The sequence below is a fragment of the Selaginella moellendorffii genome, unplaced genomic scaffold (genome assembly GCF_000143415.4).
Source record: "Selaginella moellendorffii unplaced genomic scaffold, v1.0 SELMOscaffold_124, whole genome shotgun sequence".
Lineage (NCBI taxonomy): Eukaryota > Viridiplantae > Streptophyta > Lycopodiopsida > Selaginellales > Selaginellaceae > Selaginella > Selaginella moellendorffii.
This window is the reverse complement of record NW_003314385.1, coordinates 85,139-110,441: the sequence shown is the minus strand read 5'-3', so window position 1 is coordinate 110,441 and position 25,303 is coordinate 85,139. Positions and strand designations below refer to the sequence as shown.

At 50.2% G+C, this 25,303-nt stretch overlaps 8 protein-coding genes across 9 annotated transcripts; 5 read left to right on the top strand and 3 right to left on the bottom strand.

Annotated features, from left to right (window-relative positions):
* The first annotated feature begins 129 nt into the window (after positions 1–129).
* Positions 130–2,321, top strand: LOC9644457. 2 transcript variants are annotated; one of them, XM_024665617.1, is made up of 2 exons: positions 130–308; positions 358–2,321. In XM_024665617.1, the coding sequence occupies exons 1-2, from the start codon at positions 221–223 to the stop codon at positions 2,127–2,129; spliced, it is 1,860 nt and encodes a 619-aa protein (XP_024521385.1). In that variant the 5' UTR covers positions 130–220; the 3' UTR covers positions 2,130–2,321. The 2 variants fall into 2 exon arrangements, with proteins under 2 accessions (XP_024521385.1, XP_002991840.1); XM_002991794.2 differs by having other exon boundaries at positions 130–2,321.
* Positions 2,322–2,927: 606 nt separating this feature from the next.
* LOC9644129 (ABC transporter G family member 22) lies at positions 2,928–5,263 on the top strand. The gene is made up of 8 exons (XM_002991793.2): positions 2,928–3,191; positions 3,292–3,447; positions 3,526–3,709; positions 3,767–4,069; positions 4,132–4,404; positions 4,459–4,743; positions 4,802–4,909; positions 4,969–5,263. Exons 1-8 carry the CDS (start codon positions 3,064–3,066, stop codon positions 5,236–5,238), a joined length of 1,707 nt encoding a protein of 568 aa, XP_002991839.2. The 5' UTR covers positions 2,928–3,063; the 3' UTR covers positions 5,239–5,263.
* Positions 5,224–6,363, bottom strand: LOC9644456 (syntaxin-132). Its single transcript, XM_002991764.2, has one exon. The coding sequence runs from the start codon at positions 6,179–6,181 to the stop codon at positions 5,288–5,290; it is 894 nt and encodes a 297-aa protein (XP_002991810.2). The 5' UTR covers positions 6,182–6,363; the 3' UTR covers positions 5,224–5,287.
* Positions 6,364–6,560: 197 nt separating this feature from the next.
* LOC9644128 (probable manganese-transporting ATPase PDR2) lies at positions 6,561–11,889 on the top strand. The gene is given in 24 exon segments (XM_024665613.1): positions 6,561–6,726; positions 6,779–6,862; positions 6,927–7,419; positions 7,497–7,589; positions 7,652–7,851; positions 7,918–7,990; positions 8,042–8,214; positions 8,268–8,439; positions 8,490–8,594; positions 8,651–8,761; positions 8,810–8,896; positions 8,954–9,136; positions 9,186–9,236; positions 9,289–9,417; positions 9,466–9,545; positions 9,600–9,708; positions 9,756–9,884; positions 9,945–10,010; positions 10,059–10,130; positions 10,191–10,345; positions 10,399–10,510; positions 10,561–10,677; positions 10,733–10,872; positions 10,874–11,889. Coding segments are annotated over 22 exon segments (3,519 nt in total). The 5' UTR covers positions 6,561–6,726; positions 6,779–6,862; positions 6,927–7,173; the 3' UTR covers positions 11,790–11,889.
* On the bottom strand, positions 11,846–14,140 carry LOC9644455 (DNA-directed RNA polymerase III subunit rpc3). The gene is made up of 13 exons (XM_024665619.1): positions 14,040–14,140; positions 13,800–13,965; positions 13,534–13,743; positions 13,364–13,488; positions 13,153–13,302; positions 13,006–13,095; positions 12,840–12,951; positions 12,635–12,790; positions 12,538–12,575; positions 12,391–12,480; positions 12,254–12,337; positions 12,053–12,196; positions 11,846–11,991 (listed from the first exon to the last, which is right to left on the bottom strand). Exons 1-13 carry the CDS (start codon positions 14,097–14,099, stop codon positions 11,875–11,877), a joined length of 1,542 nt encoding a protein of 513 aa, XP_024521387.1. The 5' UTR covers positions 14,100–14,140; the 3' UTR covers positions 11,846–11,874.
* On the top strand, positions 14,127–16,973 carry LOC9644454 (mitotic checkpoint serine/threonine-protein kinase BUB1). The gene is made up of 14 exons (XM_024665615.1): positions 14,127–14,271; positions 14,331–14,390; positions 14,454–14,607; positions 14,671–14,828; positions 14,886–15,477; positions 15,530–15,617; positions 15,671–15,774; positions 15,827–15,898; positions 15,953–16,042; positions 16,098–16,255; positions 16,308–16,359; positions 16,413–16,547; positions 16,596–16,717; positions 16,770–16,973. Exons 1-14 carry the CDS (start codon positions 14,171–14,173, stop codon positions 16,948–16,950), a joined length of 2,067 nt encoding a protein of 688 aa, XP_024521383.1. The 5' UTR covers positions 14,127–14,170; the 3' UTR covers positions 16,951–16,973.
* Positions 16,877–18,445, top strand: LOC9644127 (plant UBX domain-containing protein 2). Its single transcript, XM_002991790.2, has 3 exons — positions 16,877–17,768; positions 17,816–18,094; positions 18,147–18,445. The coding sequence occupies exons 1-3, from the start codon at positions 16,980–16,982 to the stop codon at positions 18,360–18,362; spliced, it is 1,284 nt and encodes a 427-aa protein (XP_002991836.2). The 5' UTR covers positions 16,877–16,979; the 3' UTR covers positions 18,363–18,445.
* On the bottom strand, positions 18,360–25,169 carry LOC9644453 (UDP-glucose:glycoprotein glucosyltransferase). The gene is made up of 37 exons (XM_024665612.1): positions 24,983–25,169; positions 24,549–24,926; positions 24,337–24,490; positions 24,118–24,289; positions 23,985–24,061; positions 23,836–23,932; positions 23,671–23,783; positions 23,487–23,602; positions 23,371–23,428; positions 23,166–23,321; positions 22,998–23,096; positions 22,811–22,945; positions 22,689–22,757; positions 22,556–22,638; positions 22,332–22,494; positions 22,135–22,275; positions 21,984–22,086; positions 21,839–21,933; positions 21,659–21,783; positions 21,425–21,602; positions 21,311–21,379; positions 21,120–21,262; positions 20,967–21,068; positions 20,766–20,913; positions 20,660–20,716; positions 20,486–20,607; positions 20,346–20,434; positions 19,945–20,291; positions 19,814–19,894; positions 19,706–19,761; positions 19,553–19,655; positions 19,348–19,506; positions 19,161–19,301; positions 19,067–19,110; positions 18,897–19,011; positions 18,690–18,842; positions 18,360–18,632 (listed from the first exon to the last, which is right to left on the bottom strand). The coding sequence occupies exons 1-37, from the start codon at positions 25,120–25,122 to the stop codon at positions 18,474–18,476; spliced, it is 4,740 nt and encodes a 1,579-aa protein (XP_024521380.1). The 5' UTR covers positions 25,123–25,169; the 3' UTR covers positions 18,360–18,473.
* Between the last annotated feature and the right edge of the window lie 134 nt (positions 25,170–25,303).

Below are 25,303 nucleotides of genomic sequence, written 5' to 3'. Positions count from 1 at the left end.
TGCTGTGGCCAACAGACAAACAACACGTGGTAGCCGTTGCGACCGTTGGTCGCGGATGGAGATTCACCCCTTGAGAAAAGAATGTAGGTAAAATCCTGGGAATATGCTTTCGTGTGACGTGGCATAAACCCTAGAGCTTGGGTGCAATGGATAAGGAGGTGCTGCTGCGCGCGTTCAAGGCCGCCGTGCCCAATGCCACCGGCACGGCGATGAGCGATGGATGCAAGCTCTCATCGGCGCCGCTGCCAGGGCTGAGGAAGCTGGACATGGTGGACGCCTGCGTTGGAACCCGGTGCCTCAGCCGCGAGGTTTGCTATCACGGTCGCGTAGTGTATGCTAAGATATGCACCTCCGCAGCTCTCCCGGCCGCCAATGCGGTGCTGTGCCTCGTGGAGCAGGAGGAGGACGGTGGAAACGACCGCGGCTGTGCGCTGCTGCACGTCTTCAATGCCGTCGCCTCCACCTCGAGGCAGGAAGATGGCGAGCTCTTGTTTCCGCCAAATGCCAGAGTTGCCATCAAAGAGCCGCTGTGCTTCTCGTCCGCGCTGCAAGTCTCCAGCCCCGCATCCGTGGAGTTCCTGGGACTCGCGAGAGCCGCCAGCGCCAAGCCGCTCGGGAGGCTCCTCAAGGAAGCCAACGCGTTGCTCAGTCGAGGGAGCTACGTGCTGGCCGAGCTGTACTACACCGAGCTGCTGGACATGAGAGCCAAGAGCGGAGCTCCAACTTACGGTGTCTTGGAGAAGCAAGTCTTCTCCAGGAGAGCCGAGGCGAGGCTCCGGCTGCGACGGTACGAGGAGGCCTTTGTGGACGCCGAGACCGCCACCAAGATCCCGGGGGCGTCCGATAGCCACCATGCACGGAGCCTGTGGTGCAAAGGCAAGAGCCTGACCGCGCTCCAGGAGCACGAGCTCGCACTTCCGTGCTTCCGGTCGGCTGTGGCGCTGCCGGACGCTCCGCCTGACGTCTCGATCGACTTGGAGAGATCCAGGACTTACTTGCGGGAGAGCCGGGACGGTGAGTACGATATCACGGACTTCGTGCTGGGCCGGAAGGTGGAACCCGAGTGTAGTGACTACTTCGGACCTCTGGAGCTGAGGATGACTCCGGACGGTCGAGGAAGAGGTGTGTATCTCACTCGGGACGTAAGGCGGGGGGAGCTGCTCATCGTTTGCAACCCGACTGCGTACGTGAAGACTCCGAGGATCGAGAACGCGGACAGGGATTTGTACGTGGAGCTGATACGATCTTGCAGCACTTCCAGCAGGCCACGGTACCACATCTATGCGATGGCGGACGCGAGCAAGATGACGACGGTACCGGACTTGGATCGCTTCAAGTGCAACATTGGAAGAGTTGTGGTACCGCCGGGATCGAAAGTTGAGGAGGTGGATATCGAGCGAGTGAGACGAGTTGGCCACCGGTGCGGCTTCACCACCCAGGCCGGAGATGCCTGGATCGCCGGAGTCTGGGCCTCGAGCGGCTTTTTCAATCACTCGTGCACTCCCAATGCCTCCAAGGTGTGCTTCGGACGCGTGATGTTCATCCGGGCTGCCAGGAACATGAGTGCCGGTGACGAGGTTCTGCTATCTTATCTCGAGGCGACTGGGAGCATGGAACCACTGCTCTTGGCTCCGTTGCCGGCGCGGGAGGTGAAGTGCAAGCGCCTCGACTTTGAGTGCTCTTGCAAGCGGTGCGTCTTGGAGAGGACGAACAAGGATCTTGTCGCCAGCTTTAAGTTCTATGATCGTCGTCGAGGTGACGCGCAGAAGACCCTCGACGAAGTTTTGGACTTGGAGAAGAGGATGACTGCGAGGGGTTTCAGCGACGAGGAGAAGGATTGCATCCGTGCGGCACAGGTGGAGCGTTACTCTGCGGTCTGCGTGCTCAAGCATCCGGAGCTTCCAAGCGCTGGCGACTACTTGAGAATCCTGCACGAGACTGCTCCCGGGAACTTCGAGACGCTGTCGAAGATGGGCGTTCTTTACCGGGCTGCCGGATGTGGTGACGAGTCACTCCAGCTGCTGCATGAGGAAGTTGCGGCACTCTTTGGAGAGCTGAGAAGAGAGATTGTGGATGGCGTGATCAACCAGGTGATTGCGCAGGCGACGTTGTTAGATGAGATGAGATGAGTTTTTTTTCTCATTGTTTCTCCCTCTTGCCTCCTTGCCTGATGTAAATCATCAATATGACCTTTGTGGGCATATCCAAATCTCCATGCCATCCTTGGGCATATGGTAGATACCTGGTGTCTGAATATGCTTGGAGGATGCCACACGGAACAAGATTCCCAATAAAGGCATATGGGATGGCCATTTCATGGACTTGGAAGCATGATTGCTCTAGAATGATTAAAAGAGACCATCACAAGAGCAACATCTGGAAGAAGCTCTGGAACTTTCATGATCTAAAGGAGATTTTGCGGGAAGGGCGGCATGTGAGTGCGGCTGCTGGGAGCACAAAAGAAATATGTAGAATCTGGAAAGTATCTGCTGTTTTTGGGCGATCGATCTTAGATTGCCTCCATCGACCACTAAGTTTGGAATTTGGAATATTTGTGAGTGGCCGTTGATAACGAAAGGCGGGTACAGGTGTTCGATTTCATTTTTGAGCGGCGGAAATTTGACGGCCAACCGTCAGTGTTTATATTTGCCTTTGCAAACCGAATTAGGGCTCTTGTGCATGTCTCCAGTTAGCTCTGGAGATACATTACAATTGGCATGGCTCTTCCTCCCAGGCAATCATGTGTGGATCATCAAGAAATCTCATTGGGTGAGATCAAGATCAAGACAAAGGATCCTGCATGTATGTGTGAAGTGGAAGTAGCTCCCCAACACTGTTCCGTGGACATCAAGAGCGTTGTGATTCCAATCTATTTGAAGGTAGTCTATTTCGTGTTGTTCTCATCTGATCATTGAATCGTTGGATCCTCTCGCACAGTTTGTGGATGTTCGATGCAACATCCGATTCAAGACTTCAACCTTGTGCCGTGGTTCCTCCAATATTGTTGGAAAGGAAATCCTTCATGGAGTATCTGGCGCTGTTGGACCCGGTCAGATTCTAGCGATGATGGGTCCTTCCGGGAGTGGTAAAACCACACTGCTCAGTCTTTTAGCTGGAAGATCGCAAACAAATTTACATTCTGGATCGATCACCTACAATGACATGGGCTACACCAAGGCACTCAAGCGAAGGTACTAAACTTTCAAAAGCCTAGGCTCTAGATTTTCTTTTCCATAGGTAGTGAAAGTAATGCCTATGGTTTGAAAACACCAAGCATTTGATTTGGGGCAGAATGGGTTTCGTGACACAGGATGACGTGCTGTTCATGCACTTGACAGTGAAAGAAACGCTCCGCTATGCAGCTTTGCTCAGGCTGCCCAAGAAACTCTCGAGGCAAGAAAAGATTCAGCGGGCAGACAGTATCATCCTAGAGCTGGGCCTTGATAAGTAAGAAAGATCTTAGCTCGCGAGAGTTCTACTCTCCCTCTCTCGCTAACCCTTGCTAACTGGCAATTTGCAATGCAGGTGCAAGGACACGATAATTGGAGGGCCTTTCGAGCGTGGTGTATCAGGCGGTGAAAGAAAACGGGTTTGCATCGGGCAGGAGATTCTGATTGATCCATCCATAATCTTTCTGGATGAGCCAACTTCTGGCCTCGACTCTACAACTGCTTTAAGGATCCTGCAATTGTTACATGGGCTTGCTCAGGTATTGTAGAATTGATCCCTTCATTCATTGAGGAAAAGTCTAACCACCAATTGTCAGGCTGGACGAACAGTCATCACAACAATTCATCAGCCCTCTAGCCGGCTTTACCATATGTTTGATAATCTCCTCCTCCTCTCAAATGGCCACGCTATCTTCTTCGGAAGAGGGCAGGATGCTCTGCCGTACTTCAGCTCCATCGGCCTCAACGCATCGCTGCTTATGAATCCAGCGGACTTCCTGTTAGATCTCGCCAATGGTAACATCAGTGACACGTCCATCCCCCCAGAGCTAGAGATTAAGCTTATACAAAGCAAAGGTGATAGCAAAGTAGGAAAGCCTCCCGAGCTTGCAGTGCAAGAAGTAAGTTTTCCACATTAGAGTTTCCATTGATCTTGTAAGTCACGGGGGTCTGTGCTTTGCAGTATCTGGTGGAGTGCTTCAGCTCCGAGGTAGCATTTAGGGACAGCAGTGTTGATTCTCCGCCCCATGCAAAGGACGTGATCCTCCCGCCAAGGCGCGAGTGGAGCATCGGGTGGTGGCAGCAGTTTTTGGTGCTTATGAGCCGCGGATTCAAAGAGAGGCGGCACGAGTACCTGAGCTGGTTGAGGGTGTTTCAAGTTCTTGTCTCGGCGGTCGTAGCCGGCCTCGTGTGGTGGCACTCAAGCGCCGACTCGGAAAAACACTTACAAGACCAGGTGAGCAATTCAATCTATCATGCACTAAGTAACTCATGGAGATGAACCCATCAGGTTGGGCTGATCTTCTTTATCTCCATTTATTGGGCCTACTTCCCCATTTTCGTGGCCATCTACACATTCCCTCAAGAACGAGCCATGATCGCGAAGGAAAGAGCGTCTGACATGTACAGGCTGAGTTCCTATTTCATGAGTAGAACACTCGGTGATCTTCCGCTCAACCTGGTGTTGCCGCTGGTCTTCTTGCTCATCACATACTTCATGGCGCATTTGAAACTCACCGTGGGGGCTTTCCTGCTTACACTCCTCAGCCTCTTCCTCATTGTCATTGCCGCTGAGGTGAGAAAACTTGACGCACTTGGAAGAGCACAGCGATTGATCTTATATGTCCTTGCAGGGGCTTGGTCTGTTCATCGGTGCCGCGATGATGGACACAAAGCATGCAACAACTCTGGCATCAATCCTTCTCCTCATTTTCATGCTCACGGGTGGATTTTTCACTCACGTAAGCCTTGAAAGTTTTAACCTCTTTCACGATATAACGTTGCGTGATGATCCAAGCAGGGCCTGGCATCATTTGTGAAGTGGATCAAGTACGTTTCCTACACTTTTTACGCCTTTAGGCTGTTGATCAAGGTGCAGTATAGTCGCTCCCAGGTCTACGACTGCCTCAGCGCAACGGGTTGCAAAAGCATTGCCTCGGCGCGAGTAATGGCTGACGTGGACCTGAACGAGGCCGGTCCAATGGAGGACGTGTTTGCTCTGCTCCTCATGGTCGTCGGCTACAGGATCCTGGCTTATGTCGCTCTCAAAAGGATGAACACAGCCAGATAGTTGTAATATTCATGGAGTGAAACCAAGCAAGCAATCTTGGTGTGATAGATCAATTCTTCTTGAGCTTAAAGATGACCGGAGCTGCGACGACGAGGATGACAACGAGGAGCAAAACGATGGCAATGCACATACACTTGCGGCTGCTCCTCTGGATCTTCCTGGCGCCGCGGAGGCTCCCCGCCCCTTGCTCCACGTACGCTGCCGCGCGGTGGACTTGGTGCTCGATGCTGTTTAGCTGCTCTCCCTGCGACTCCACCAGCACCGAGATGTCGAGGAAGATCTGCTGGAGCTCCAGCAAGTTCTTCTCCATCGTCTTCACCGCGTCGTGCCTCTCCTGGATCTCTCGTATCGTCTCCACAATCTGGCCTCGCCCCTGGTCCTGGATCGCCCGCTGCAAGAAGCTCTCGCTCTCTCCAGTCTCGAGGATGTAGTCCACCGTCTCGTCGTCGGGCTTCTTCCCCGTCACGGTGAAGAAGCGCCGGATGAGCGTGTCTCTGTACTCCCCCGTGATCTTGTGCCGCAGCTTCTGGAACTCGGCCATCACGTCCTGGAGGTTCTTCTTGAGGTTAGCCGTGATCACCGTTCTCGTCCTGTCCGTGGGCGTCCCTTCCTCGCATCCGCCAACTTGGCGGCTGGCAATGTTGGATCTATCCAGCTTCTGGATCTCGTCTTTGATGAGCTTGGCCTTGACGAGAACCTCCTCAATGTCCTTGTCCATGCGCTGCCGGAGAGCTTTCATCGCCTTGGCCTTGTGGATCGTCTTGCTCTCCTCGTGCGCGGCCTGTAGCTTGCCCAGCAGCATCTTGAGCCTCTCCATGTCGCTCTTGATCTTCCCCACCTCGTCGAAGAAGCGGCCCAGCAGCTTGTCACTCCCATGCTCCGGCTGGCGCTGCTGCCCTGCCTCCAAATCGGCGCCACCATCACCACCCAGAAGATCGTTCATCCTGTGCCAAATGCAGGTGCGCCCGCTACTTCCACACCCTGCCTCTGCGATCTAGTTCGATAGATCTATGCGCTGCTTACCACCATTCCATCGATCTGATCCAAAGGGTGAGTGAGTCCTCCGCTGGCCTAGCACTGGGAGACGAAGGTCTCCCCAGATCGGGCTCGTGATAAGCCCCTGTGCCAGCTGACAAGACATAGACGTCCCACCAGCTGGGAAAGAATTGCGGAAGAGAATATCCTGCGGGTATATGCCACTTTCAAAAAGCTATAGAGAAGATAACAAGAGCTCCAAGAGCTCTCGGCCCTGTGAGAAATAACATACCCCATCCATCCCCTTTGTTTGCCACGTTGCGCTACCTAGGGCTGAAGAGAGAAGAGATGGGCTTGGGCAGCGTGACATCTCTGCGCGAGCTGGAGGCGATCGTGGCGCGGGGCTCAGCGGTGGTGCTGCATTTCTCTCCGCGCCAAGGCAAGGACGTGGAGGAGGCGGAGGAGCTCCTGAACCGCCTCTCCGCCGACACCCCACAGGCAACATTCCTCCGGGTGAGTTGCGTGATCGATTTTGATGCCCCGAACGAATGTGCCTCCTTTGTAGATCAACGCTGACGAGCAGGCGGAGATAGCACACAAGTTTGGAGTACCAGTGGATGCTGCGGCGCCCTTCCTCGTCTTCATCCAGGTATCAAACCACTCTCTCTCTCTCTCTCTCTCTCTCTCTCACAGTCCCACTGCTGCTCCCACAGAACTGCGAGGTCGTGGACACTCTCGAGGGTGCCAATCCTGCTCAAATGGCGCACAAGGTAGCCAAGGTCGCGGGCCCGCCATCGCTGGTGAGCGCTGCGCAGCCATCCAGCCTGGGGATGAGCGCGGCGCCATACCTCGTCCAGGCTGTGCAACGAGGGGCACCGCCGCATTCGAGCGAGGCCGGCTTATAGGCTAGTTCGTCCGCCGAGAGGATTAGGGTTAGGGTTTATCGTGAGCAGCAGCGCTATGGAGCTGGATGTGGACGCCAAGACTATCAAGCGCGTGGAGCTCTACAGATGGCGCGGCGTCGCCTGGCAGCTGGATGTGTGGCCGTTTGTGCTGCTCTATGTTGCCTGGGCATTGCTGCTGCTTCCCCAGCTCGATTTTATGGATGCCGCGATCGTCTTGCTCGGCCTGGCTTTGCTCCACATTCTCGTCGTGCTCTTCACTGCCTGGTCGGTGGATTTTCGCTGCTTCATGCACGCTTCTAAGGTTTGCCTTCCACGCGCTACTCTCTCTCTCTCTCTCTCTCCCCTCTCGCTGAATCGTGCCCGTGGCTTTCTTTGCAGGTGAATCGTGTGCGCGAGGCCGACGTCGTCAAAGTTGTTCCTGCCAAGTTCTCCGGCTCCAAAGAAGTTGTTCCCTTGGTGCATACAACCCTGGTATGGAAATGCGCTCGCTCGATCCATTTCATGGGACTGACCATTGCTTCATTGTCAATCAGGAAGTCGGATCCAAGAATTCGATATCGTCTCAGCCAGAGCATAGCTTCGAGTTTCGCAAGCAAAAGTTTATCTTTTCAGACGATACCTTTCGCAAGCTTCTCTATCCGTCCAAAGAGACGTTTGGCGTGTACAGCAGAAGTAGCGGCTATGGAACGGATGCGAAAGAGAAGGCCGCTTTGGGCAAATGGGGCCGGAACGTGTAGGAAAATCTCGCGCCCCGCCCTGCCCTTGGCATTGATTTCCCCACTGACCTCGTTTTATGCAGCTTTGAGTTCCCTCAACCTACGTTTCAGAAGCTAATGAAGGAGCACTGCATGGAACCGTTCTTCGTTTTCCAGGTACTTGTTGATCGTTCGAAAAGTTCCCTGGCTTATATGTTCTTTCCCCAGGTGTTTTGTGTAGGCCTATGGTGCCTTGACGAGTACTGGTACTACAGCATCTTTACGCTCTTCATGTTGATCCTTTTCGAGTCCACTGTCGTCAAATCCCGCCTGAAAACGCTCGCGGAATTGCGTCGCGTGCGAGTGGATAGTCAGACAATTCATGTGTATCGCACTGGGAAGTAAGTTGATACTTAAAAGTCCGCTGTTGTGTCATTGGCTGCCTTTCCTGCAGATGGTTAAAACTCTCAGGAGTAGATCTTTTACCGGGAGATCTTGTATCAATCGGTCGAGCCACAGGGCAAACAAGCGAAGAACGCACGGTACCAGCCGATATGCTACTTCTTGCCGGGACGGCTATCGCCAATGAAGCTCTTCTGACGGGTGAATCGACACCACAGTGGAAGGTATCATACGGAATTCTCGTCTTCTCGTACGTTTACTAGTGTATCGACAGGTTTCCATTGTAGGCCGCGATATGGAGGAGAAGCTGTCAATCCGAAAGGATAAAGCTCACGTACTTTTTGGGGGAACTAAAATACTTCAGCATACTCCAGACAAGGCAAGGCAAAGTTGTGTGCGACTTGAGTTGAGGATCGCCTTCTTTTGAAATTGCAGGCTAGTCACTTGAAAACTCCGGACGGTGGTTGTTTGGCTGTCGTACTACGCACGGGCTTCGAAACGAGCCAAGGGAAGCTAATGCGGACTATACTTTTCTCTACCGAGAGGGTGAGCACGTGATTTATTGCGATCCATTGTGACTACTATGCTCTGCAGGTTACTGCAAACAATTGGGAGAGTGGTCTTTTCATTCTGTTCCTTGTCTTCTTTGCTCTGGTTGCGGCCGGGTATGTCCTCAAGCAGGTAAAGTTTCTCTTTGTGCAAGCTTGGAGTTTCTTATTTATTCATAGCGACTTTCAGGGGCTAGAGCACCCAACGCGCAGCAAATTCAAGCTGTTCCTGAATTGCTCTATGATAATAACTTCTGTTATACCGCCGGAGTTGCCGATGGAACTCTCGATTGCAGTGAATACCTCTCTCATAGCTCTTGTACGACGTGGAATCTATTGCACTGAACCTTTTAGAATACCTTTCGCGGGGAAGGTAGGCTTGTAGTCTTTTGTTGATTTCTTTGACGGGGTGTGGCATCCAGGTTGATACTTGTTGTTTTGATAAAACTGGGACTCTCACGAGCGATGATATGGTATTCACACATATTGTTTAAATGGAAGTTCTCCTCACTGTTTGATGTACAGGAATTTCTTGGGGTTTGCAACATGGAGGGGAAAGGCTCTCATCTCGAGAGCGATCCTACGAAACTCCCTGATCGTACTCTGCAGATTTTGGCCGCCTGCCACGCCCTTGTTTTCGTGGATAACAAACTGGTAATACCTTGCTTGTTGACTGTGCTTAACGTGGAAAGTGTCCTCCAGGTGGGAGATCCTCTTGAGAAGGCTGCTCTGAAAGGTGTGGATTGGTCTTACACAGCCGATGAGAAGGCTGTTGCCCGCAGGTCTGTGGTAGCTCGTGCTTGTAAAGACGTGTACTTTATGCTCCTTTGTGACAGGGGAAGCGTGCCAGCCGTTCAAATCATACAGAGGCATCACTTTTCTTCTTCTTTGAAACGAATGTCCACCGTTGTGCGTATAGATGAGAACTTTCTGGCCTTCACAAAGGTAGTGTTTAGTTTTCACTTTAAGTATCTGGCGACTCGCCCTTCCAGGGTGCACCTGAAACAATTCAAGAAAGACTGGTTCACGTTCCTGAGTCTTACGTCCACACATATAAGACGTATACACGGCAGGGAGCTCGAGTTTTAGCTTTAGCTTACAAAGTCCTTCCAGACATTCCGGTAAGTGATTATGGACATAATTGCAGTTTTTTGTTACTATTAACGGGTGCTGTATACAAGGTGGGCGAGGCTCGATCGTTAGAAAGGCAGAGCGTTGAAAGCGATTTAGTTTTTTGTGGTTTTGCGGTATGATGCAGTTTTTCAAGTTTTCTCTTTAGTTAACGTCGGCCGTAGGTTTTTGCTTGTCCTCTCAGGAAGGATTCGGCCTCCGTTCTGAAAGACCTCAAAGATTCGTCTCATGATCTGGTACATAACGTTGGATTTTCGTGCTCTAACGCTGACGCTGTTTTTTTTTATGTTTCTTAGGTGATGATAACAGGGGATCAAGCTCTTACGGCTTGTCATGTTGCTGGTCAAGTTCACATTGTCTCTCAGCCAGTTTTAATCTTGACTCCTCCATCAAACGGGCAGGATGGTTTTAATTGGCTTTCGCCTGACGAGGAAACGAAGATAGCTTACGAGTAAGACTCTGTGTCTTTTCTCTTATATTTTCGAACATGGGAGCTGTTTCCAGGGTAGAGAAGATCCAGATATTGGCGGACAACTATGACCTGTGCGTTTCTGGTGACGGACTTGCTATGCTCCAGCGTACAGGTGCACTAGAATCAGTGTTACCTTTCGTAAAGGTAAGGGTCGAAACATGTTCTTGTGCGGTCCTGAGGTTACTTCAGTACAGGTGTATGCAAGAGTTGCCCCGGATCACAAGGAGCTCATTCTCATCACCTTGAAGGATGTGGGTAGAACGACCCTTATGTGCGGCGATGGTACAAACGACGTCGGTGCTCTGAAACAGGTCTGTAATCTCTTTTATAAACTGTCTTTCCTACCGTTGATTGGGTTTTTCAAAGGCGCACGTAGGGGTCGCACTACTTAATGCTGTAGAAGTGCCTGGAAAATCGCCATCGGCCTCCAGCTCTACCGGTAGGCATTGCACTTTATATTCTTCGTTGTCCAACAGCCTCTATAGTGACAGTGAAGAGACAAAGGGCCCCGACATCCTCGCAGACAAGTCGTCCGAACAGTGCTGCCAGTCGTGCCGAGCAGCAAAGGCAGAAATTGAAGCAGATGATGGACGAGATGAATTCGGACGACGGTAGAAGCGCTCCCGTGGTGCGACTTGGTGATGCGTCCATGGCGTCCGCGTTTACTGCCAAGCACGCATCGGTGCAGCCAACGGCCGATATCATACGTCAAGGCAGGAGCACTCTGGTGACGACGTTGCAGATGTTCAAGATCCTGGGCCTGAATTGCCTGTCAACGGCCTATGTGCTCAGTGTCATGTACCTGGATGGCGTGAAGCTTGGCGACGTGCAGGCAACAATCAGTGGTCTCTTCACGGCGGCATTCTTCCTTTTCATCTCGAACGCACGACCTTTAAGCACACTGTCCGCTCAGAGGCCGCACCCCAACATCTTCTCCGCCTACGTGATCATATCCATGCTGGGACAGTTTGCGATGCACCTCTGCTTCCTGGTTTCCGTCGTCCGGGCTGCCGAGTCGTATATGCCCGAGGAGTGCGTGGAGCCGGACTCGGACTTCACCCCCAACCTGGTGAACACGGTCTCGTACATGGCCAACATGATGATTCAAGTGGCTACGTTTGCGGTGAACTACATCGGCCACCCGTTCAACCAGAGTATCCGAGAGAACAAGCCGTTCTTCTACGCCTTAACAGCCGCAGCTCTGTTCTTCACAACCATCAGCTCCGACCTGCTGAGGGACCTGAATGACTGGCTCAGGCTGGTTCCACTGCCAAAGCCGCTTGGGTGGAAGCTGCTGCTGTGGGCGGGGATGATGTCGCTTGGCTGCTTTGTTTGGGAGAGGCTTCTACGGGCTCTCTTCCCCGGAAGGCGACCACTTACACGGAGCAAGGCGAGCAGTAACGTCGATAAGAAGGTGCAGTAGTAGATTGGTTCTCGACTGGAGGGGCAATCCTTTTGACGGAGAGCTTGTACGACGAGTTCTTGGCAGACGAAATTTTTTGAAGCCTTTAAAAGTCGTGGAACAGCATGATTGCGTCGTCTAGCCTTGTCGCAGATGCCTCGAGCACCTTGGCGATGTTTCTTCGTCTGCTGCTCGCCTCGTCAAGAGGAACACTCGCGCCAGCCTGTGGTGGATCACACACATCTAATCCATAAGTCTCACGAGCAAGCAACCATACTACTTACTTGATCTTGCTCCTGCTCCTGCTGTTCAAGCTCCTGGGAGAGGCGACGGCCCAGACTCCATGCTGCATTATGCATTTGGTTGAGCACGTTCCATGCCACTATTTCGAGATTGACGCGCCACGAGATAGGCTTTGGATCATCCTCCTGTTAGGAAACGAGGTCAAACGCTAGCATTGAGTTACAAAATCAAGAGTGCCATGCCTCTAGCTCGATGAAGTGCTCCTTGACAAGTTTCGACAGCAGTTCCCATGCCTCCTTTGAAGGTACGAGCGACTTGTCGGAGATCTTTACATGCACAACAAATTCGTTAAAACAGTCGAGCGTTCAAACTTGCACACCTGCTTGTGATCCAGGCGGCCTTTTGTTGACAGGAGCCGAAAGATTCTGCAGCACTTCCGTCCAAATCTTTGTAGCACAATGCCTTCGATCTGTCAAAGTAGCCAGAGCAGATGAGATGTGAGAATAACGATATCTCCTTCACTTACTTCAGCCTGCCTCGCAACATCTAAGATTTTTCGCATATCTGGAAACATGCCGAGCGGCATAAGAGCACGACTAGAATAAAATGGCGGAAATACGAACTGATAGCATACTGTTCACTCGCTTCACCAGCTCGATCAACGACAAAACCATCAGCCGTCATCTGCAAAAGAGCGCAGCGTATCCTTTCCAAGGGCATGCATCGTCCCTCCTCTGTCTTTCTCACGGCCTCGACAATCGCTTCCATTTCAAGAGGGCCTGACAGCGAAACGTAAGCTAGTTGCGAAGCATCGAGCTAAAAGCTTACTGGACAGCCTTTGTCTGACGCTCCGCTCTGCCTTGCGGCTTCTGTCGAGAATGCACGCCAAAACAGTTCCACACCCAAGGTCACACTTGGAGCTCACCAGCCTCACGCAGGCCTGGAAATAAAACGATTACGTACGATGGTAGCTGGGAGCACTACTCCTACTTACCTGATGCCGTAGGCGACGTATGAACTCCTCGTAGTTGACTCGCCAAATAACATCTTTGTCGTCAAGGAGGGTCGTATCCATTTCCTTGCGCTGGTTCCAAGTGATCCTCAGTCAAGGTTCAGTATAACAAAAGTGAATGAGCGATACCTTGTGACCCGTGATAAGAGAATCATCTAGCGTGACCAAGTCCCCGGATTGTAGTTGCAACGATGCTGGCAACCGAAACCTGAGGGCGTCCGACTGTGCCGCCGCATCGAGTACACGCCGCTCCCGCGTCTGAGCCGTCATCCTGGCTCGCTTCGTTTGGCAAGGAATGAAAAGCTTTTGTTTGTAGTTGTAGGCAAACAAGCACAGGTACCTTGTTGGGCTGTTCTTCCTCCGCCAGAGGCAACGTTGGCTCTGGCAACGGGCAGCGCTCAATGAAATGCGCCTCGACAAGCTCCACGAATGCTTTCTTCACGCTCATTTCGACCTCAACGTCACCTGGCAATGGAGGCGTGAGAATAGAAGAGCGCGAGAGAGTTCTACCTGGTTGAGCGCATTCCGCTGCGCGTTTGAGCAGCTGGTCGAGCGTCAGTCGGCCGTGCTGCAGTAAGGCGCCGAGCAAGCCTTGCGCCTCGCTGCCAATGTCGTCGCGGACGAGCGTCATAAACTTTGGGAAGCGCATCCGGTGGAGGACGTTGTCCAGTATGAGCATGTAGAAGGTGTTGGGCTTTGGTGCTGGCCTCCCTCCAGCGCCTAGACAAGCAAAGAAAAACAACTAAGCGAAGTCGAAGAAGAAGTCACGCACTCACCCAGGCCATCGTGTTCTTGCTCCACCGATGCTCTAAAGGCTTGCACGCAGTTGTGCTGGATGAGCTGCTTCAGGCAGTCGCCCAGCGGCGCGACGTCGATGCCAGTGAAGCGCGCAATCTCGGACAGCAACAGGCTTCCACGCTGCACAAGGCAGTCGCATACTTTCTAGCGTCATCCACCCAGAGAGCAATGGTGAGCTACGCTGCGAGCGATGGCGATGGCGATGGCGATGGCGTTACCTGGACAAGCTCCCCGAATTGGTCGTTGATGAGGTCACACGCCAGGTTGCGAGCAGCCATTTTCACTGGCGCTGGGCACACTCAAGAACCCTAGCTTTCAAATTCTCGCTAGGGTTCTTGTGCTCCCGCCCATGGCATTGGCGCAGCACAAGGGTAAGGAGAATCTCCCGCCCAATCTCCAGGACTTGCTCAAGAGCAACGGATCCAGCGATGCCATCCAGTCCCAGCGCAGGTAATCGAGCTCCAGCAGACGTTCATCCATCCAGATCTGTGCTCTCTTTGCTTGTCCAGGTACTTTCTTGACGCCATTCAGAGCTACGCCGGCAGCGATCCGCTCAAGCCATGGGTTGCGTAAGTGTGCTCGTCCTGCATTTCCCTCGCTCGCTCTCACTCACTCGAGATTTTCCCTCCCAGATGTGTCAAGTGGGCCAAAAGCATCATCACCTCCTCCTCCGCCCCGGGAGTCCGAGGAGAACTCTGTCCATTGCTCGAGTTTTGCACCAAAGCTTTTCTGGACGATCCCCGATACCGGGAGGACCTGAGGTACCTGCGCATCTGGTTGCGCTACGTAAGTCTCCTCCTCTGCTTGGTGCTTCTGTATTCTTATTTTCCTTCTTTGCAACCGCTTCAGGCAGACTGCTGCGCGGATCCACTTCACATCTTTGAGCTCTTAGAGGCGAAGCGTATTGGCCAGACTCATTCTCTCTTTTACGAAGCTTACGCGATGATCCTCGAGCTACGAGGAGACATAACCAAGGCAAACCAGATTTATGAGCTCGGTATCTCGAGGTATGTCTGCCATTTTCACTGGCTGTTTTCTCTTTGTACTTATCTCCATCCTCCCAGACACGCTCAACCGGTGGAGCAACTGGAGAAAATGCACGCGAGCTTTTTGAAGCGCAAGTTCAAGACGAGCAGGCCTTCCGAAGTGAAAGGAAGCTCCGTAGCCGCTGTTAATCCCATGTCCAATATTGCACGGCCTCATGGAGATGAGACAATCGCTATCAAAAAGTACGCGGAGGAAGCTATCGTTCTGGGAGTTGATCCAGAGGCAGCAAACGCGGAGACTCACATTGGTCTGGTTGAGCCGACAATCAACACCAGAGAAGCTCTTGTCAACGTTCTTTCCTTGTTCAACCAGCCCTTGCCATTGGATCAAGTGAAGCAGCCTAAAGCACCTTCATCTCAACGACGTGAGCTACCAGGAGCAATGGAGCTAAATGTCTTTGTAGATGAAGCTCCTTCGGAACAGGCAAAGAAGCCACAGGGACAGGACAAACCAAGCCTGGGAGCCGGAAAGATGGACTTCAATATATTCGTTGACGATGCTTTCTGCGACGACCGGCGAGACCGCAAGAGCGAATTCGTAGATCCTTGGGACGAGACCTTGGTTGCGGACTTGCTGAAGAAACTGGCGCCACCCTTGCAAACTTACAAGGTATGGTCTTTGGTGATAATCTCTATATGAACTTAGAGTTGCCTGCCTGTAGGGATTCCATTGCAGCAGCAAAAAATATAGCGGAGGCGTCTCATTGTCATCTCTCAAAGCGAACGCACGCAATAAGACTGTCGAACTAGGTACGGTTCTGTTTGTTGCGCTGGTTACCAAGATTTTCCTTTCTGTGTGACAGGAAACTCGACTTATTTCCTAAAAGGATGTACAGGACAAGGTGCTTTTGCTCAAGTTTACCAGGCCCACGAAAACAGCAACAATGAATCACCAGTTGTACTGAAGGTGAGAAGCGCCCCTTGGAGTTTTTCAGTTGAGTCTCAAACATGATATGTAGATCCAAAAGCCGCCGTGTCCGTGGGAGTTCTACATATATTATCAGCTGGACAAGAGGATCCCAGTTGAAGAGGTTACGTAGATTGGCCAAGCTTTTGTGTAACTAATATGATGTACATTGCTGCAGAGAGACAGCTTTGGCAGTGCCCGGAAAATGTATGTATTTTCCGATTGCAGCATCTTGGTTGCTGGCTATGGCCAGCATGGAACCTTACAGGTGATGTGGGGTTTCTTCACTTGATTGTTAGTATCTCATGACTTACTGCATCCAGGACGTTGTGAACGCGTATCTAGCGCATTCGCTGAAAATGGACGAGCTCCTCTGCATGTATTACACGATCGAGATGCTGCGCATGCTTGAGGTGTTGCACGGAGTTGGCATCATTCACGCTGATTTTAAGCCCGACAATCTACTTATTCGAAACGACAGGTAATTCTGGAAGTTTTTCTGCCTTGTTACGCCCTTGCATATTATGTTTCAGTGACAACTGGGAAAACTGGGCGCCGAACAGGCCCGGTTGCTGGAAGGGTCAGGTAAAAGATATCTCTTAGTTTCTGTCCCTCGAGGCTTATGTCTCGCGTTGCAGGGACTATGTTTAATCGACTGGGGAAGAAGCATAGATATGAGACTCTTTCCAGAAGGGACCGAGTTTTTTGCAGACAGCAAAACATCGGCCTTTAGATGCATTGAGATGGTGGAAGAAAGGCCATGGACTTATCAGGTGAGTGACAATGCTTTCTTACTCGATGCTCATAAAGTGCTTTTGCAGGTTGACGGCTACGGTTTATGCTGTATAGTGCACTGTATGCTCCATGGAAGCTACATGGAGCTCGAAGAGGAGAGAAGCCCGGACGGTGGTCGCGTCCATAAGCCCAAAGCATCGCTTAAACGGTACTTCAACTTCCCACGGTAGCTAAAGCTCGTTTTCCCCTCGTTTTCTCAGGTATTGGAACACGAATGTGTGGGACAAGTTTTTCAAGACACTCTTGAATGCCTCGCCGCCACTGCCGCTATCCTCGTTGCGGGAAATGCTGGAACAAACCATCGTCTCCAATGCGGCACACCCAAGGCGGCTAAAGGAGCTCCTTATAAAGCAGACGGTCATGATGTACCCCCGGCGGTAGAGCAGTCCATCTAGGGTTGATGCGCGAATATGGACGACGTCAAGGACAAGGCCAAGGGGCTGATGAAGAAGCTCAAGAATCCTTTCAGCTCCTCTAGCAGATTTAAGGGAGAGGGACACAGGTTGGGCGAGCCGCAGCCAGAGCCGTCGCCCCGCATAGCAGCCAAGAGTAGCGATCAGCGGCAGCAGCAGGACGAATGGAGGAGAAATCAGCAGCAAAGGTGGGAAGCGGAGCAGCTCAAGGCCGACAAATCCAAGTCGAGAAGCCCCAAGCCGACGACGCCGTCATTGACTCCAAGGCAATCGGCATCGGCGGAGGTGAGCGTAGAGCCCCAACGGTCCCGTCTACTCCCCGATCCAAGCGTAAACGATGGTGGTGGTGGTCTCTTCAGTAAAAGCAGCAACAATCCGAATGTCTCTCAGGAAATGACCCACGACGACACAGAGAAGATGGAGGTAGCCGTGGCGACATTTCTCTCTGGCGGCGCCTCCAACGGAGCTGTCCAAGTTGTCGTCCGGCTTCTCACAAACATCATTAGAGATCCGGCGTCGGACAAGTTCAGGAAAGTTCGCATGGGAAATCCCAAGATCCAGGAGAGTATTGGCTCGGCCGTTGGTGGTGCCGAGTTTCTCGAGTTTCTGGGCTTCGAGGCCGTCATGGAACAAGGTGAGCTGTGGAACGTAATGGAAGAGCCGTCAGCTGAGCGCTTGCGAGTGATCAAGGAAGTTGTAGCGGCGCTCGAGGCACAGCTTGCACAGCCTTCACAGCCACAGCTTGCGGCGAGGACAACCGAAGAGGCGAGTTCGTTTGACAGACAGGTATTTGGTCCAGGCTCTGGATTTTGTCCTGACGACTGTGTTGGCAGGTGCGAGTGTTTTATGTTTCGGCAGAAGGTACTGCGTCGCGTGCAGAGCTTTCGGCCGACTTCTACGAGCTGTCGCTGGACGAGGTGAAGAAGCAAGCGGCGATCAAACGAAAGAAACTGGAAGATTCTCAGCTGCTCATTCCGAAGTCTCTGAGGGAGAAGCAAGTACTTGCAGCACGTCAGAAGTACAAGGTGTCGGTGATTCGCATACTCTTCCCCGACAATGTGGTGCTGCAGGGCCTGTTTCTTCCCAAGGAGCCAACGTCCGCAATCCACGAGGTTGTCTCTACTCTTGTATCTCCGCTTTGGCTTATAGATTTGTCGTGTGCAGTTCGTCAAGGCCTCCCTCAAGAACCAAGTTGAGTTCAAGCTTGTGGATCCAGTTGCTGTGGCAAAGCCGATTGCCTTCGATTCTGACTTCAGTCTAGACCAAGCGGATCTGGTACCGACAGCCATGTTGAGATTCCAAACTGATGCGGCAGATTTCTCTGGGCTTCGGTCCGACTATCTCGCGAGAATGGAGCCATTGACGCCAACACCGTTCTGAGAAGCGCATAAACCAATCATTCATGGAACCACGTCCCAGACGCGTTTTGAATACAATAAAATAAATCAAACTCTTGACTCGTTTACCGTTCGTTCGTATGCTACTAAGAGCTCACAACTCGTCTTTCACGTCAGCATCGTTTGTGGAAGAAGGTTCCTTGGGCACTTGCATTGTGTTCTCCTCGTCCCTGCCTTTGCCGAGGATCCTTTTGGTAAAAAGTTGCGCTTCTTCGTCAAGGGCCGGCCATTCTTGGACAATTCTTCTGGCGCCCTGCGGTGGAGAACAATGAGAATTTACCAACGAACACAAGAAAGTTTGCGGTTTTACCTGTAGTTTGGGCTCCTTGGTCATGGGATTGTTACACAAATCGATTGTCTTTGCTCGGCCCTTGGTGGCATTTCCACACCAAGACTCACACCACAGCCATTCTTGAGGGAGAGAATATATCGGTACCGTATGTTGAGCATAATTTGGAAGATCCTGCTTCAAATTGTGAGAAAAAAAAATTAAAAACAACTCAACTTCAAACCTCACCTGGTCGAGATTGGAAAGGCTGTTTGGATCTTTGCTTAGATTTTCATAAAATACACGCAGGTTGTCACCGGCTGCTGTTTGGCGGAATTTATCAAGATCCACAACGTAGAGCGCACTGCAACTCAACAGTGCAAGTAAACAAAAAGAACAGCTGATCCAAAGATTTTTACCTGATGTGATAAGGTTTTCCTTGCAGATGTTCCTTCCAGAATCCCTGACATATAATAGTTACACAAAACAAGCAATGGCAGTAAAAAGGAATACCTGACTCCAAAAGCGATAACCATCCATATCTTTGTTGTTATCGCAGAAAGGCGTGTAAGCGAGGGGTCTGCCCTTTATATCCATGTCATATAGTTCCCCCATGTCAGCACGCACTATTTGATCAGCGTCCACGAAGATAACCTGCTTCAAGGAGTGAGGATTGCCATTAAGGCAATTAAGCACATACCTTTTTGAGAGAGAGAGGGAAAATCACGTCAAGGAACAAAATCTTATAGGCCCATATGATTCGTTGCTTTTCAGTCTGCTTATGAAGCCAGGTAGGCCACTTGTACGTTACAAGCTCGTATTCGAAGCCATACTCGACAGCCATATGAGGTATCAAATTCTGCACGAAATCCTGTCAGCTAGACGCGATTTACAAGTCCGCCAACCTTAAATTGTGGAGAAAGATAATTCTTGATAAACCAAAATTTCACTGGCCGTCTAGTATTCTTCAAAACGCTGAGCATCATAATCTTTAGAAAACGCTCGTATCTGCAAACCTTCTGTGAGAAAGTCGGATCATTCAAACATCTAAGACTTACAGATGCCCCGACGCAACCGAGAAAATGTTGATGGTTTCACCATGCCTCGCTGAAGCCTGTAATGAAATTGTTCACTGTGAGTCTAAAACTTGTAAAGTAGAACTTCACCGAGGTATTCTGTTTTGAAGTTTTCTTTTCTCCTGTGCCCATAATATTCGCAGCCCATTCAAAGAAACCTTTCGTCTTGTCCTGCATATATAGCATAAGGCCAACGTAATGTGATAAGATGGGGAACATACGCTTAGAGATGTTTTCTTCCCGTTGTCGTCATCCACTACCAACAGCTTCTCATCTTCCATCCCTCTTCGTTTTACCACCTCAAGATGTACTAGTTCTCCTCTCATGTCAGCAACTAAGATTTGCTTGCTGATCGGACCCTCATCCGTTCCTTGTTTATGTCCTTGTAAAGTGTATAGCTCGCTCGATCTGCCTCTGGCTAGACCAAGAGTCCATACCCCGGGAGCAGCTTTGAGTTGAAAATAGCCAAGATTGGCCATGACAATGGTGTCGACCACATGAGCGTGCTGCTTAGTTCCTAAGATAAGTTGAAGTCCACGAGGCGGCTCATTGTGTTCATAACAGTGTCCTTGCAAATAAAAGAATCAAGAAATGCGATAGAACGATATAGAACTGTGAATACCTGTTATCATAAGAGCTTCAAGCTCAAAAACGGCATGCAAAGTTCTTTCATCGTCGAGCTTTTCCAAAACAATATTATCCAGGTCATGACTGCAAGTCAGTACACGTCAGTACAAGATAGTAGAATAAACGTCAACTTACATAGCCACGACAGGCTCTACAAGCCATGGCTCGGGTACATCTAGATTAAGCGTTAGCGTCTTCGATGGGGGCATGTTGGAGAACCTCGCATGCGGCCCGATACCACCTGATAAAAACTCTTCCTGGCAACATGCAACTCTCAGGCATCAGCTGCAACACAATCAGATGTCTTACTTTTGACGGTAGAACGTATCTGTAGAAATTCTTTAGGGGAACGTCCCCCAGTGAGCTCTGAAAAATTTACGTCAAAAGCAAGAAAAACTGACACAGGCGAGCGTACCATCGGATTCAAGACTATACGTATACTTGGATGGAGCCATTCTTCAAGCATCAGCAGAAGAGGAGTCAGTCTTTGAGCAAGAGCACTCAGCGGGTTGATGACCGCATCGATTTGAATCGGCGAGCCATCGACATGCCGGACAATAGCACTTTCCACCGAAAGAACACGTGAATAGAAAACGCAGGTGAAATAAGTACATACCTGTGATCAGCCTTGAGGAGCTCAAACTGTGCCGTCTCGGAGCTCCGAGTGCGCGACGCCATTGTGGATGAGACTGCCATGATGACGGTGCTTAGGTACGCACTAAGCACAACAAAGTAAGAGAGGAAAGCCACATTAATTAGGTTGACATACCTTGTAATGTCATCAGGTTCTAAACCTTCCCACTTCACATCTTCAATAATTTCCCGTACGTCCTTTATCCTTCGCCGATACATTAGTGATTCTAAAAGCATGAGGTCTTCCGCAATAAAAGGTTTTGAGTCTTGAATAGAAATCTAAACAGACGGTGGTAACTCATGAGTAAAATAAAAATAAGGACTTACCCGCCCATTTGTAACTACGGCGTTAATACCTGGCCTGATGCCAAACAATTCCGCTACAAACTTCTTTTCCTGTAGACTATTGGTCAGCATCGATATAGAAACAAAATCCATTACTTTATGGAACTGTAAAAGCTGAGTAGATAATGTAGAGGACTCCAAGATTGCCTCCTTCGCAATGTCCAGACCCATCTCTTTAGCAGTACTCAAATACAAATGCAGAACCTCCCCAAAAGTGCCTGACTTGTAATGCGTTAAAAAAGAATGTAACAACCGCAGGTATTTTGCTCGGCGACTGGAGAAAAGAAAACCGTAAGAGAAAAGTGATAACAAAACCTTAGTGTTTAGTACCTTGATGCCTGCATAACGTGACTAACAAGTCGGGGAAGCAGTAACTCTTTTGATGATTCTGGAGTATTGTCCGCATCCTTCATGTTATGTAGAATAGCAAGACGCCCTCTGTCTGTACCTTCCATCTGAAATTGAAGCAAAGGTAATAATACACTCTTCGCTTCATCAAGCACAACTTACGATGTAGCGGACACCTTGCGTCAACAGACGTATACCAGATTCCTTCGTCAAGTCAACAAGTAGCCAGTGAGTTACAGGTTTTACGTCGTCTTCGGCTGCAAGCATGCAATCGCTTCAGCACATCACGTGAATAATGGATACGTACTTCCAGGTGTGTGCAGATACTGGAGACTACATACAACTGGATGGCTCTCAGAAACCACCAGTGCAACTGACACATACTTCGAATCTTTCCCAGTGCCAGCTATCTGCATGCAGCACAAGTTAATTGTAAAGCTCAAGTGCGCGCTTAGTACCTTTGGGTTATATCTTTTAAGGCCTTCCTCTGCTAAAAACTTGTCTAAAACATCTGTCCGCGAATGTATTTGACCGAAGTAGACCATTTCTTGTATTTTAGGGAGTTCTTCATTCATGGCCGCCATCACTGAAAATTGTGGCTAAGTGCAAGTGACACGTTAGGAATGTCCCTAAGATTTGATAAATGACAGTATACCTGACTTTCTCCATAAACGAGACCGTTCATGAGGAGGCATGGATATACTTCGGATAAACCAAGTCTGTATACAAACTGGCTGCTTTCAAATGCTTCCCTTCTATAATCTTCACCATTCTTCAATTTGGAAAAGACCTCCATAGCACTGGTTTTCGTCATAGTCCTATGAATTTTGCAAGCATTAGCATCGGAGTTCAAATTGACAGCAACAAAGAAAAGCTTACCCGAGTGATTTAACAAATCCTTCCTCAATATGTCTAGCCTCAGTATAGTTTTCTTCAGAATCTTCGGAATAAGAGTCCAAAACCTACAACGCAAAGAAGTCTCATCATACTGGAAATTCCACGAAACTCTCACGTTTTTTAGAAACTCAAAAGCGTTATAAACTCCTCCCGTATTCTTAACGTAAAGAAAAAGACGTATCATCTGGAATTTCAAATTGAAACAGGTGAAACCGAAAGAAAAATAAAACGGCTCACCAAGCTGGATAAATCGTCCTTCTCACGAGCTCCATTTTCTTCGTCTAATGAATGCAAATCTGCCGCCGAGAGCAGGATGAGACCAAAACGCATTGGCAAGTTGTTATGATAATAGTGCAGAATCATCTCCACCGTCTGCGAACATCAATATTGGTGGGCAAGGTTCAGAGTCTCACAAGCGGCTTACTCTGAGTCCTCTCACGGAAACCGGGTCTAGTACGTAGACTGCATGGTATAAGTTCTTTCGGATGTAGCGAAGCTGTCCTGGAAAAGCTGGCATTAATAGCTGCATCAAAGTATACAGAGAATTTAGGCGAGATATCAATGGAAAAGAAAAAGAAGAACCCGATAGCACCTCGTTCAGATTTGTCCTCCACCTATTGTATTTATTATCTTCTTCAAGATCATTCAGATAGTGTACAAAATCCTTGGAGCGAAAATCCACTCTCACTGCAACTGATTCAACCGGCTCAGGTAGCCTCAAAAGCTTCGACACAGAACTAGAAGGAACCTGTAGAGATAAATAGTTACGTTTTTATCCTCCAGAGCGTCATACTGACCTTCATTTTCAGTATCTTATCAGCAAAGGACAGCTCTTGATGCACCATATGAATCAACCTGCAAAAACAGAAGGTCAGTGTAGCAGACCGCTATCTACATAGAGTAGTAGGCTAACGTGAAAAGATCAAGGCTCTCGGGATTGACTAAAGCCCCATTGATAGCAAGAAGATTTCTTCCTGGTGAAATCATTTGCTGATTGGAAACTATTTCCTGCTTGATGGTCTCATTGATCTAGGTAAATAAATAAAAAGAAAGGTGTATCAAGCCCAGTCTGACGAGGAATGTACGAAGATAGTTACCTTCATGCGAGACAATGACGACACGAGATTTGGAAAGTTTTGGTTCAACTCCTGCATCAGCCGTAATGGTTCAGATGCTCCTACGATTCTCTGAGCTGCTTGGTATCCAAGATCTATTAGAAACGTGAGTAAGTACCTAGAAGAGTAAACGTTATTCCCCTTTACCTTTTACTTCCCAGACATTCATGCTGTCCGATATCTCGGACGACAGTAACTGGTCTCTGAACGTCATGAGCTCCCCTTCAAGATGAGGCTTACGTTCCTGAGAGCATGCAATAAGAACAGTACAACAAAGGAAAATGCAATGTACGTACAAGAAGCCTCGAGAAGATAAACCCTCTGACTTCTTGAGCCAGGGGATCCTCAGCAGAGGTATCTTCAGATGATCCACCTGGTGAGGCACACAAAGGAAACTTGGTAAGGGAAGACAGCACGGACACATGGTACCAGCTTTGACTTCGCTGTCGTCAATAGCTTTGTACTCCATGTTTTTCAGCGCAAGCTCAACACCGTAGCCCGCAAGGTTGAGTGGCTCGCCGACCCCTGCTTTACTACAAGCTGAGCACGACTCTTCGCAACCATCTGGAAGGAATGGCCGTGCCACATACCGCACAAGGTCCTGAAAGAAACAGCAGTTAAAAGCACTCCGCAGTATGCCTCGCGTACCTGAGTTTTTGAGGAGTCGCTGAGGATTGAGTGGAACCTTTTGAAGCACGGCGTACCAAGTGCGCCGTATAGGATGGCAGTGTAGGCAAAAGATGCGGATTGTGGATAGACGTGATCAAACTCAAACAAGTTCAAAGCTTTATCCAGCAAAGGCCTGTTTCAAAACATTGTGAGAAGCGAGGAGAAAACAAAAAAACGAGACGGTAACTCACTCGCCCGACAAGGATTTCAGCCAGTGGAGGAGCTCGGACTCTTCTAGCAGAAGACTGGATCCCACGTCCACCCAGCAGCACTTTTGCCGTGGAGGTCGTGGCCGATCACTGCCTCCGGAATGAAGGTTGAAGGCTGACAGTGATTCCTGCGCGAGCTGTGCGTAGACAACAAGCTTTGGTGACGCGCTGCGCAGCGAGAGGGACAAATCTAAGAGAGACGCGAGGTGACCGTCCAACAAAGCGGAGCCTTGCGATAATATCTGCTCTAGGCAATTGCTGGTGCTGTTGGAGGAGGACTGGCTCTCCTTCTCCTCCCGCTCGATCCACGAGTCAATGAATTTCCAGAAATTGTCATCCCTCTCCTTGGCCACAAGCTCACTGCAAGCACACACGGGAGAGTGGAATTTCTAGCGTATGGCGCTCAGGCAACTTACCCCATTTCCAAGAGCAGCGACGTCCCACTCCATTTGGCGTGGAGCTCCACGATCACATTCTTGTGGAGCCGATGCGCCGCTGCTGCAGCCAGCACCAGGATCGCGACCCATGCCAGCAGCGGCAGCAGCGCCTTCGACATGGCCTATAAACCCTAAACCTTGTTGCAGCCCCTCGCTGGAATCGAACGCCTGGCTGCCCTACGATGTCAGCGAAGTCACATGTGGTCTTGTACAGTCACGAGACGGGACAGTGGCTGGCTCAAAAGAGATGAGTCTTACGAACGAACGAAGCCTCCATGAATTTCACAACCTTGTCGCCAG